The 12,987-nt window shown below is 39.2% G+C and overlaps 1 protein-coding gene across 1 annotated transcript in view; it reads right to left on the bottom strand.

The window, feature by feature from the left end:
* AN (NAD(P)-binding Rossmann-fold superfamily protein) overlaps nucleotides 1-8,601 on the bottom strand; it is a 46,122-nt gene extending 37,521 nt beyond the window's left edge. Inside the window, exons 1-3 of the mRNA XM_089385157.1 lie at nucleotides 7,705-8,601; nucleotides 5,016-5,187; nucleotides 4,649-4,779 (exon numbers count right to left, since the gene is read on the bottom strand). Coding sequence (XP_089241283.1) covers nucleotides 4,649-4,779; nucleotides 5,016-5,187; nucleotides 7,705-8,298 — 897 coding nt within the window. The 5' untranslated portion in view covers nucleotides 8,299-8,601. The remainder of the gene's footprint in view (nucleotides 1-4,648; nucleotides 4,780-5,015; nucleotides 5,188-7,704) is intronic.
* Between the last annotated feature and the right edge of the window lie 4,386 nt (nucleotides 8,602-12,987).

Below are 12,987 nucleotides of genomic sequence, written 5' to 3'. Positions count from 1 at the left end.
AGCAACTCCTTGAATTGAGCTTGATTCACTTCATTATATGCCAAAAGTTGTATTGTCCAAGAGCAGCGAAAATATTACAATCATCTGGAGGCACGTGCAAGGGCGATAGAGGCTCTTCTAGCCCTTCCAATACTTCGATCTTCAAGAGATTGGATCTGCCTCATTGATTGAGGCTAGATCTACCATGTAAACCAAAACAATACACCTTCACAATGATGCCCTAGCACAAAACCAGACCTCCACACATGTGAACAGATCCAAAGATGATCTCGGGTAAGGGAACAAACTTCCTCTGCTACAGCTCTCCTCCTTCATCTCAGCTTCCTTCGTCCTGAGAATGAGGGTGTATCACTTGTGTTTTTCAAAGTGAGATCAATGTTGCCTATTTATAGGCTTGTGTTACCTTCTTCAAGCCAACGTGATCCCTTTTATTAGGCCAACATTCCAAGCGGATACCATTTCCTTTGATTTTGGTGGGCATGTATTCGGTAGGTACATTTCGGTGGTTTTTCATTTGATGATCTGGAAGGACTCTTTGACAAATATTGACTTTACAAGTGTAACAACTCATGGTTGTCTTTTTAAAATTAAAAATAAACATTTCTTGAGCATGAAACCCATGCTCAAGTAATAATACAAAAACAAAAAAATTACATTGTTACATTATTTGACATAATGAAGACCGAACCTAGTTACACTATTTTCAACACATGAAACACTAGGTCGTCAAAGAGCTTAATGCAGCTTTGATTGTCACAATGTATGATTGTAAGCTCAAACCTCTAACTGAGCCTACAAGAAGATCAACCAGCTATCAAAACAAGAAGATCAATCATGCACAAGTACACAAGATACTGGCACCAAGCCACAGCAAAAACCTCTCCAAAACTTGAGAGGAAAAACCCTTGAACCCTTTCTTATAGAATCTTTATTGATGAATTCCAAGTCCCTTAAAAAAGACACAAGATAGCCTTCAACATCAAAATGACAAATCTTCCTAAATGTACCCAAACACTAAATCTCCTTCTCCAACTTTGCAATGTATAGTAGAGCTGCACCAAAGTGATGACAGTGAACAAATGATGCCGTAATCAGCTTCCTTTAGACTCCTTCCACTTTTGCTTTCCATGCAAATTAAACACCCATGAAGCAACTCCTTGAATTGAGCTTGATTCACTTCATTATATGCCAAAATTTGTATTGTCCAAGAGCAGTGAAAATATTACAGTCATCTGGAGGCATGTGCGAGGGTGATAGAGGCTCTTCTACCCCTTCCAATACTTCGATCTTCAAGAGATTGGATCTGCCTCATAGATTGAGGCTAGATCTACCATGTAAACCCAGACAATACACCTTCGCAATGATACCCTAGCACAAAACCAAACCTCCACACGTGTGAACAGATCCAAATATGATCTCGGGTGAGGGAACAAACTTCCTCTGCTGCAACTCTCCTCCTTCGTCTCGGCTTCCTTCGTCCTTGCTGCGAGAATGAGGGTGTATCACTTGTGTTTTTCAAAGTGAGATCAACGTTGCCTATTTATAGGCTTGTATTCCTTTCTTCAAGCCAACGTGATCCCTTTTATTAGGCCGACATTCCAAGCGGATACCATTTCCTTTGATTTTGGTGGGCATGTATTCGATGGGTACATTTCGGTGGTTTTTCATTTGATGATCTGGAATGACTCTTTGACAAATATTGACTTTACAAGTGTAACAACTCATAGTTGTCTTTTTAAAATTAAAAATAAACATTTCTTGAGCATGAAGCCGATGCTCAAGTAATAATACAAAAATTACATTGTTACATTATTTGACATGATGAAGACCGAACCTAGTTACACTATTTTCAACACATGAAACATTGGGTCGTCAAAGAGCTTAATACAGCGTTGATTGTCACAATGTATGATTGTAGGCTCAAACCTCTGACTGAAAAAGCCCAACAAGCAGCTTCCTCAACCAAATAACCTCACATGTTGTCATGTTGGCAAACACGTATTCAACCTCGGCTGAGCTCAATGCCATTGATCACTACTTCCTAGTGAACCAGCAAACAGTTGTTGAATCAATACTAAAGATGCAACCTGAGGTACTCTTCCTGTGTATGAAACCTCTTGCCTAATCTACATCTGTCAAGCCTTCTAGCTTCACTCCATCAGCCTGTTTGTACAACAACCCATAATCCATTGTGCCTCTACGGTACCTAAGGATATGTTTGGCAACAACCCAGTGTACTCTAGTATGTTCAACCATGAACTGGCTCAACTAGTTCACTGCATAGCAAATGCTCGATCGTATGTTCACAAAATACATCAATGACCCTATAAGTTTCCTATAGAGAGTGGCATCAACTCGCTCTGCTCTACTAGCATCTACCTTCCTCTAGTTTGACACCAGATGTGTGGCCATGGGCTTGCAATCCTGCATGCCAAACCTCTTGAGAATCTCCAAAGCATATTTGCCCTATCCCAAGAAAATATGTCCATCTCCATACCAAACTTCCAACCCAACTAAATAGTGCATGAGTCCTATATCCTTCCTGTCAAACTAAACTGCAGATCCTTCTTGCAGTCACTGATGAACTTCTCATCCCCTATCAGTGTGATGTTGTCTACGTACAACACAAGAAAGAGAGGTTTCCCCTCAACCATAATGTAGTGCAGGTTAGGTATAGCTTCACTCTTGGTGAAGCCAAGTCCAAGAAGATAGTTGTCAATGCGAAAGTACCATGCTCGTGGGGCCTGCTTGAGCCCATATAAAGCTCTCTTGAGCATGCACACATGTGTCTCCTTGTTATGTGCCTCAAACCCCTATGGTTGTTCAATGTAGATCTCTTCCTCATCCACATCATTAAGGAAGACAGTCTTCACGTCCATTTGGTGGATCTTCCACCCCATTTACGTTGCAAGTGCTATAATGATCCTAATGGACAAATAACGAGCCACGGGTGCAAAAGTCTCGTTGTAGTCAATGCCCTCCACCTGAGAGAATCCTTTGGCTACAAATCTAGCCTTGTACTTCTCCACACTCCCGTTAGCTCCGTGCTTAATCTTGTAGACCCACCTAGATCCAATCACAGATCTGCCCTCCAGCCTTGGCACAATCTCCCAGACATCGTTCTACATGATGGAAGAGTACTCCTCCACCATAGCATCATGCCAAACCTACTGAGAGGTTGCCTCCTTGTAGCTAGAAGGCTCTGTGTCTAAGACCTCAGACATCAGTGCCATAAAACCTGTGTATCTTTGTGACTGTTTGCTCTACCTGAATGTAGAGTTGGGTACCGCAACCCTATCCTAAGCCTCCTGAATCAACTAATCAGCCCACCTCAGTTTTCTGCTGCATGTGCTAGATGTCACTGTTGGAGTGGGCCCCTCTCACTCTTCTCTCTCCTCCTGCTCCTGCGCTACCTCCTCATCGGGCTGTTGTACGGCCTGCCCAATAGATGGTTGTGACAGGTGTTGGTCTTCGCTCAGAGATGTGGGTCTGATACCATGTTAGTTTTCTTAAAACTGAATTATCTGATATGTGAATTATACTAAGCAAAGAGCTGAAAACTGAACTTTAACTTTAAACCACAAATATAATGAGTTTACTAGCTAGCATGCAGGGGAAATCAGAAAACCCTGCAAACTTGCTGTTTTTTTATAATTCTGTTCAGCAAATCTTCAAAAATAATGATTACAAATGTGAGGGAAAACTTCCCTTCACTCAGCCAATCCTCTGCACTAATGATCTGCACGCATCTTACCAACTCAGCCTCTCTTCTGCAACTTGTACAAATTTGTACGGGCCTTCTGCACACTATATGTGGCCCCTGGCAGAAGTCTACACTAGCTGGAAATGATTTGAGGCTGAATTGGCCTCTCTTTCTCCCTCTATCTGCGCTGATTTGAAGCCCTAGTCGTTGAACAGAACTCTCTTCTCCTTTGCTGAGTAGAAACACCAAGCTCTCTAGTGCATAATGACCAAGTCTATGCCCTTTTTCCCTCTTAGAAGTTGACCTGGGCCCACCACTGCTACCAAGGGCTGAGATTAAATCTCCTTGGACGGCTGAGATTGCTCTAATTTTACTAAAGGAAAATTTAAATTTTCCTAAGGAATATTAAAAAAAAAGTAAACCTGCACCTTGGCCCCACTTGCAGGTCAGTAGCTGCAATTGGACTGTGGCAGCAAATAGGCAGAAAAATCTGGCTGACTCCTGAGGCTGGCTGTAAGGTCAGATTGAAAGTATTAGGATGGTAGGGCTTGTGGGTGAAATATAAATTGTTGAGAACCTAAATTGTTTTCAGAAATTTGCAAGGACAGTGGGTTTATAACCCAATATGTACTGCTGGATTGCTTGCATGTGTATAAGTTGTTGATGGAATTAAGTGATGGTTACATTGTTTATTGTCTTCAATATTGTCTCCATTTGCACAACTTGAAAGAATACTGTAATACTAGTTAGAATACAAAATCTTGTCATGTGCTCTTTTCAACCCTAACAGTAATATTTCCCTAAGGGATATTACATTCAGTATAATTAAGAAAAAACAAATAAATATTCAACAAACAGTAGAAATTTGCTTAAATGGGAACTACATTTGTATCGTGTATAGCAATAAAGAAAAGGAGAGACAATTTTTAGATCAGTTGAACTTACCCATGCTTCCATCCACTGAGGACCTTCTGCACCATCCAGCGCACATCCCGCCACAGTTCCATCTATTAGAAGTTGTTTTAGGGCACAATCATCCAGTAAGTGGCTACTGCTGGTATTCACAATAAAGGCCCCTGAGTACCAGCATCCACTTGACCATCAGCTTGTGTACACAAGATCAGAAATCCATTACTCCTGCATCCCACTCAGCAATATTCCTCATGCATAAACGATGCATGAAGAACAGATTGTTTATGGATGCAAACAAGACCTAAATGCTTCACATGCAAAAAGACAACTTGTTTTGTGGAGAATGTAGTAAACTAATAGTGCCAAAGAGGAGTAGCTTGAAACAAGCTCAGTCCATTACCTGGCTTTATGTGTTGCAAAGTTTCAAGATTAAGAATCTGTAGTGTTTCATTTGTCACAGCACAGTGGAGCGATACAAGGTCACTTGCAGAAAGCAAATCATTAAGAGTATCCATCTGTTTGGCAGCTGGGGGAAAAGATCTGCGCCCTCTCACAGCTTTTCCCTTATTAACCTGAACCAAAGTTTAAAATCACCCCTATCATTACTCATGTCCCCAAGCATAGGAAAAGAATTAAGTAAAATCTTATACACAAGTATGTAGTGAATTTAATCAAAGAAGACATGAAAATACCTGCTATATGGAAAGGTAATTAATGTCAAAATTGTTGCCTAGTGTTATCTTATTTTGCATGCTTTCAGCCATGATCAATATAATCCTGAATTTATTTAATATTGTTGTTTCACAACCTTGTTGGTTGAGCACGTTCACATGTAAGCAAACGATAATGTTAAGAGCAAGCCTACACAGAGCCTAATTTCTTTATGCTTTGCATGAAAGGCTGCAAAATATATTTCCAGCATTTTTTGGATCATCTCTAAACTACGGGCTCAATTAGTTTTATGATGACAAAAAAATATTTCTCAGCATGTGCAGAATTTCACTAATTTATATTTTGTCCAACAGGAACACAGTGATTGTGATTACTACAAAGTAGTTTGCAGCAAGACAGACAAGCCAGTCACAAGCTCCCTCTTTTCTGGTAAGAAATATAAGCAAAGAGAACATCTAAAACAGAAGTGTGAGAAAAGAGAAATTTAGATTTGGTCTCGCATTTTTAGATGGTAAGCAAGAAAACACAGACTACAGTGCCTGCAGAGGGATACTAAGTATTCAGTCATGCGAATCAAGGATGCAAACAGGTTGGCATTTGCCCTCAACTTATTCATATATCCAAACTTGCAGTGTACTCATATGCATATCAAACAGGTATACTCTAGAAGCCATTTTGTCTGTCTCAACAACAGAAAATAACAATGCGAAACTGCTTTAACATAGAAACATAACCTGCTGGTTTGATCAGCCAGAAGATGAGACCTGTTTCGTGTGAACCAAGGATACAAATAGGGTGGCATTTGCTCACAATTTATTCATGTCCAGACATCATGAACTACTCATACGTGGATCAATGGGGTACACTCTAGTGGCCAGTAAGTCAGACTGACTGCCAACAAACCACAACTTGAAACCACTTCAGCATATGGAAATAAACTGCAGTTGTCATGTTTAATCACATGATAGAGACCCGGTTCTTCCAAAACATGTATGGAGCCATAATACAAATATGGCATTAAAGTTTTAAACATAGTTTTACCCACAGTTAATTCATGTTCAAATATCATGAAGTACTCATATGTAGAACAGAGGGGTACACTCTAGATACCGGTAAGTGAAACTGAATGTCAGAAAATCACAAGTTGAAACCACTTCAGGAATCAGCATATGCACATAATCTGCGGTTATGATGTTTAATCACAAGATAGAGACCCGGTTCTTCCAAAACATATGAAGTGATAATACTGATATGGCAGTAGGCGTAGTTTTACCCTCCGCTTCCGAGAAAATACTGATACGGCAGAGTTGCAAGAAAGTTCGAATTATTTGGACGCAACATTTCAATGCACCTAAACAAAAAATTTCACTCTCCTAATCCAAAAACACTACGCATGGCAATGCCGAAAGGCCAAGAGCATCACTTCCGTTGAGTTTTCCTCTACATCAAAATACTGGCGTTGCATGGATTTACTGTACGTGATTAAATATTCATCACTGTCAAACTTTATAAACTGAAAGTGTCAAGCCATCAGCAGTGCTTGCAAGGTTGGTGAAAGCGGGTAGCTAATTTAACCTCCACCGAGGTTCAAGTCCTACCAAGTGACTGTCTAATGCTTGTGCTCACACTTATGGATGTGCACCAGAGCACTCAACAGTGGTTGGGGTCAAGTGCAAATCTTGGGCAACTTTGGCGGAATACATACACGCAACTTGCCGCTGTTTGCCAGAAGGTAACCATATTGAACGGAGCTAATGGTTCCCCCGAAATACTAAAGCAGGGTGAGTCAGCCCCCACCATGATAAGAGGAAGCCAGTTCAAAAAAAGCTGCCAAGCGGTGGACAACATCAAATAATAAGGACTAAAAGATGCGAAAACCGGTGTACTCGTTGGATGGATTTTGCAATTTGACAGTTAACCAAATATGTTTTAATCCCTTCTTATAATCCAGAAAGCTTAACCTGTTCAGCCAGTGATAACCACGGGAATCACAATGGCAAGACTCGTTCGAGTGAACACAGTAGTTTGATTGTACAAAATTTCCAGCACCGAACACATTGAGATGACGTTGGTCGCAGTATAATTCTTATAAGCCCAAACATGTTTCCAGATCCATCATTCAAAAGCCAAAGAAGCCATCCATGGCTCAAATGTTTTTTAGGGCTCATTCTTTGAAGAAAATCATGGAACGTCATTGCAGATTACCCTTGGGCAGTCTTTATTTAAAGATAACGTTTGTTAGGGCATTTTCAGAAGTGTACACAGATCCAGCATTCAAATGCCAAAAAAAAAATTATGTTCCAGAATGTTTTTTCGGGCCCATTAATTCTCAAAAGCCAGTAACGAGTTGACTTGCAAAGTCATTTATTGAGAGGCAAATGTTGTAAAAATACAAAAGACATATCAATAGCACATACCTCTTCGCAATCGTAATAGAGGACTCTAATCTTGAACGCCAGGCTCCTGGTGGCCAGAGCGCAGGCCGAGGCCGATCGACCGATTATCCCAAGCACGAGACCGTGGCAGCGGCGCATACCCCGGCAGAGGGGCTGGAGCGATCCAAGCCAACCGGAACTGGAAAAGCCCTGTTTCGACAGCAAGTGCGTGTGACGGATCAGTCCGAGCAACAAGGCCATGACAGTATCGGCCACCTCCTCGGCCCTGGCTGTGTCGACATGGAGGAGCTGCAACCCTAGATCCGTGGCGAGGGCGGAATCGACGGCCTTGTCGGACGAGCCGAGGCAGAGGATCAGTTGCCATGGCTGAAGCCTCCTCTGAGCGGCCCGGGGGAGATAAGCGAGGGAATGAAGGAGCACAGCCATGGCCGACTCTATGCGCCCGTCTGCGATGCGTGACAGCTCCACATGCTGGACGAGGGCGATGCCCCGGAGGGTTTCTTCTTCGAATCTGCAGTCGTCCAGGCAATTCAGCGCGATCACCAGAGGCAAACCACCCGTCGGATCCCTATCCCCCTCCCTGCCATTGCTGTTCACAGCCTCCAACTTCGTCATCTTTGCCGAGGCCCTTGTGGACTGGCGGTGGATTTTACATGAGCAGATCAGAGGATTTCATTGGAGACCTATTCTTCGGGTCCTGTTTACCGAAGCCCTTAAGGGTTTAGATGCTTAGATCAGAGGATTTCATTGATGTAAAGTGCACTGGCTATTCTTCGGGTGTGGACTAAGATTAGTGAGAGAAATTTGAATTCGTTGAGCAGTCCATGTCTGAGCGAGAGAGTTGATCATGGATTTGTTCGGTTCCTTCCTACCTCCACAGGATTTCCGGTCCGGAGGATTATATAGCGCCGTTGATTTCTTAGCCTTTGGTCACATGGAGGCAGCAGAAGTAGGCCGCAGAGAAACGGTTTTGAGGACGTAGATGTTCCCTATTTCTAGGGTCACCTGCACGAACATATATGTTGGTCTACACTACACATGTTCACTTTTTTGACTCAGATATATAATACTAGATTTAGTGCTTCACTCGTGTCAGGTTGACGACTGGATGTTAAGTCGTTTATGCGAATTTTATTAGTAAAATATTTGACTGTGATTTCCTATGGAAGGAATGAATTTTAAAGGGGGTTTCACGTCATCTGTAAGGATAGGTTTCATCTGGGGCAAAGTTATACGACTATTTTCTTCTCTTATTTAAATGTTATGTATTTAGTTATTTTTAAATATTAAAAATATAAGAGGAAATTTAAGTATGGAGGTTTTTTTTAAGTGTATTATATTAGATATTATTTTTTTGGGATTCAATTGTGTTAGCAAATGAGGTAGCAAGTTAAGTAGGTTTGATTGTGGGAAAAACTCCACAGTTAAGCGTGCTTGAGCCAAAGGCGATTTGGAATGGGTGACCTCTCGGGAAGTCCAGTTACCAGGTGCAAGCCCTGAAAGTGATGATTGCCGCTATGTGATTCATTTCACTAGTTTCATTCCCACTTCTTCACCCCTGTGAGCATCACCTCATGCAATGAGTGCTAAGTGGACTATTCAAAAATCATGAGAAATTAGTTCGTTACAAAATCTCTCATAGAAATGGTCTAGATGAATGATGATGCAATGAGTGCTAAGTGGACTATTCAAAAATCATGAGAAATCAGTCAGTCAGTTACGAATACCTCTCATAGAAATGGTTATAGATGAATGACAGATGCAATGAGTGCTAAGTAGACTATTCAAAAATCATGAGAAATTAGTCAATTACGACTACCTTTCATGGAAATGATCATAAATGAATGACTTTTTTAACGCACTTGAATCCCAAAAAATGATATCTAATAAGAAGAATTCATATTATTATTACTTTAAAATTTGAGAAAATTAATTTAGATGAAGTGATATATAAAAATATTTTAAATAATTAAATTATTTTTTATAAAAAGATAAATAAAAAATATTGTTAATTAAAATTATAATTCTAATACAAATTATTTAACTAAAAAAAATTTAAAATCTTAAACCATTAAAAAGTTAAAGCATTTAATAAAATGAAAAGAAAAATTATACTAAGAGTGTTTGTGATTCTAAAGAATTTTTTTGTTTTCGTTTCATGGTTGGTTGGTTGATTAAGCATTTCAATAATAAAATGAAAAGAAAAATTATACTAAGAGTGTTTGTGATTCTAAAGAATTTTTTTGTTTTTGTTTTATGGTGGGTTGGTTGATTGATATTAAAGGGGAGATAAATATGGAATTTTTTTTTAGCACATTTTATGAATTTTTTTTTATGGTTGCGTGATGATATTAAAGAAGAGATAAATATGGAATTTTTTTTTTAGCATATTTTATGATTCTCTTTATGTTAGAAGATTTTTTTTGTATTCTTTTATTAATATTAATGGTGGTAAGTGGTTGATTAAGAATTGATTTGTTGAATTTTAAAATAGGAAGAAGAAAAAAATCAAATTTATTGAGGGTGTAAATAATAATGTATTGAGTGTAAGAAGTTAACTTAGCTAAAAGAGGAATTAAAGGGCCCTTGGGATGTGTCTTATCTCTTTCTAAGAGTGAAATCATCTTTCATCTTTTTTTAGGATGTAACTCACCAAGAAAATATGGAATCATGCTATGCAGCGACTTCTACATCTCATTTAGTGGCCCAAATCTCTCCTCCAATTCTTTGAAGCCTAAAATCAACATTATCTTAATTCATTTAGTTGAGAGCTTTTAAAAAACCTTTTGATGGCACTCCCCAAGTATGTGTGTTGAAATCTTTGGTTGGCTTCTAACATAACAGAGTTATATTCCAAAATATTCAATGAAATAATATTTACTAACGAAGCATATTTGAATCTAATGTGTTGTGATATATTGGCCTCAAAAATTGGATTCATGTGAAGAAAGATGGGTGGCACAATTCAATTTTCAACCTCGACTTTCCCTCCTCTCCACTTAGAAGTAGCATTAGCAATTATCCCTCTCCAAACCAAGTTAATAAGAATGGCTAGTATCCCAAGATTCCTACATTCTTTGTTTTGACGATACCTCCAAAAAAAATAACAAGTTTATTCCTAGAGTTTGGGCACAACGTTGAATAACCAAGGAAAGTTATAGGCATTGCTACAAGGCATCATCCTTGCCAGGAAATCCCCAATCCACAAATTAGTTATCATGAGCAATTTCAACAACATTATAAGGCACCTAAACCTTAGCATTGCTCCTTCATATCAAAAAAATCGATCTATATCCAAGAGAATTTTAACAAGCCTATCTTTTGTTTTTGAATTTCAATTTGTCCACGTCCTTTAGGGTCTCAACTCACTAGCAAACTCATTGGCTAACCAAATAGTCACTCATCCACCTAGAACGTTGTGGGTGAACAATTCCACAAAACTCCACCCATCTCTTAACACTCTCATCATGACCTTCAGAGAAAGTTTTGCTTACCAAACGGTTGAATGGGCAATCACATCAAGGTGGTTATTAACACATAGCTTGGGGCCATAGCATAATGACCCCATCATGAACATTGTAGGGGAGATCTCCCTCGCCTGTGTGAATATTATGGGGAAGTATAATGGTGGAATTGACATAAGATGGGATTTAATCAAGGCTCAAGAAATTGGGGATTAAGCTTTTCGTAAGTTGACTAAACTTTAATCCTTCATCATGAACATAGCTAGATTGATACTTTTCACTTATGTGAGCAGAATGGGAAGTTTCATTGATTAGCATCAATCTACGTGGGAACTAAAGTGTGACAAGAGATGGGCTCTATTCCATGTGGGGATTCCCATTTTTATGGTCATCGCTTATTTCAAATCAACATCTGGAAAATTGAAGATCGTTAGTTGTTTAAACGTCGGTGAATTGCTCTAGGTTTGCAAGTAGACAAATCGAGGAGTCGTGGCTTTCCACTAGTTTTGGCCATGGCTACTCATCAAGATAGTTTGAAGATGGGTCACCCCTTTCCTAATGGTTTTGTGGCCAAGCTTCGTGAACAATGTTTAGCTTTGAATTTGCACATGGAACAATTGACTACTCAAATAATGACAAGAATGGATATTTTCATAAAACACTAACACATGATTCAAAGGAAAATTTGATGAAATAAATAATTTGAGAAATCAACTGAAATTGCTATAGCAAGTGGAAGTTTGCCTAGCTTCGTATATGATATCCTCAGTAAACTTAGTCTATTCTCCCCTTGCCCACTCATTTGATTTAAATTTGGCAACCTCTCTTGACATCATAACTACTTTAGATGTTTTTCATGATATCCATATATTGTAAGGCCTAATACGTAGTAAAAAATTTGTATGTTTGTGACTGCTTTTTTCAAGGAGTTCACTTGCAAACCTCCCTACTATTTTGTAATTTGGTCTTGGGTTAGAAAATCGCCCAAGCATAGTATCTCTATATAGAAATCTCAAGAAATGATTGTACCATAAGCTCTCATATGTAATCCCATTGTGTTTTAAAAAAATTGCTAAATAATTTACCAACAATTGTTTAAAAAAAAAAAAAAAAAGGCTCAACTAATTGTTGTTGCTGTTTGTTGGACATTTTTCTAGTTTCATGTTGGCAAGTGTCTAGTTCAAATTCCCCTAGTTAACTTATACTAGTCTACATTAACAAGTTTACTAGGCATGCCATCCACAAATATAGGGAAACATCCCGTTGGTTTCCACATGAGGTTTTTTTAAGAAAAATCACAGTGGATTGTGGTTGTGAATATATAAGGCATTATCTAGGGTGGCAGGTGCAAGTGGGTGTCACCATGGACCCCATAGGAACAATTGAAATATCCTTTGCATGGGGACTTGGTATCATGTTCAATAATTAAACAAAAGTTTATTCCTTGTGGCTGGGCCTAAGATTAGCTATTGGCTCTCGCATTTGATCGATGGTTGTGGTAGGAGATTCAACGTCAATTATTAACCACGCGGTCCTCAACTCTCTACCAAATGATAATTCTTTGTATTTGTTATGACCCAAGTCAAGGAAGAGGCAAACTATTTCACAAAAATCACATTCTAGCATGTTTTATGGGAGAATAGTTATGAAGCAAACATGTTTACCTATATAGCCTCAACTTTAAAAGAGGGGCTGCTTAATGTTAATGGAAACACTAATCAACATTATATTCCTTGATTATAGCTATGGGTATAATGACACACCTCGTACATTTAAACCTTTGCATGGATCATTGAACTTCATACTCAACATTGAGCTAGTTGCGAGAAGAGGCATAAGT

Source organism: Pinus tabuliformis, chromosome Q (genome assembly GCF_031772625.1).
Source record: "Pinus tabuliformis cultivar Carrire ecotype Pingquan chromosome Q, CPIR1, whole genome shotgun sequence".
Classification (NCBI taxonomy): domain Eukaryota; kingdom Viridiplantae; phylum Streptophyta; class Pinopsida; order Pinales; family Pinaceae; genus Pinus; species Pinus tabuliformis.
Note: the sequence above shows the minus strand (reverse complement) of the source record. Positions and strands in the feature narration are given on the sequence as shown.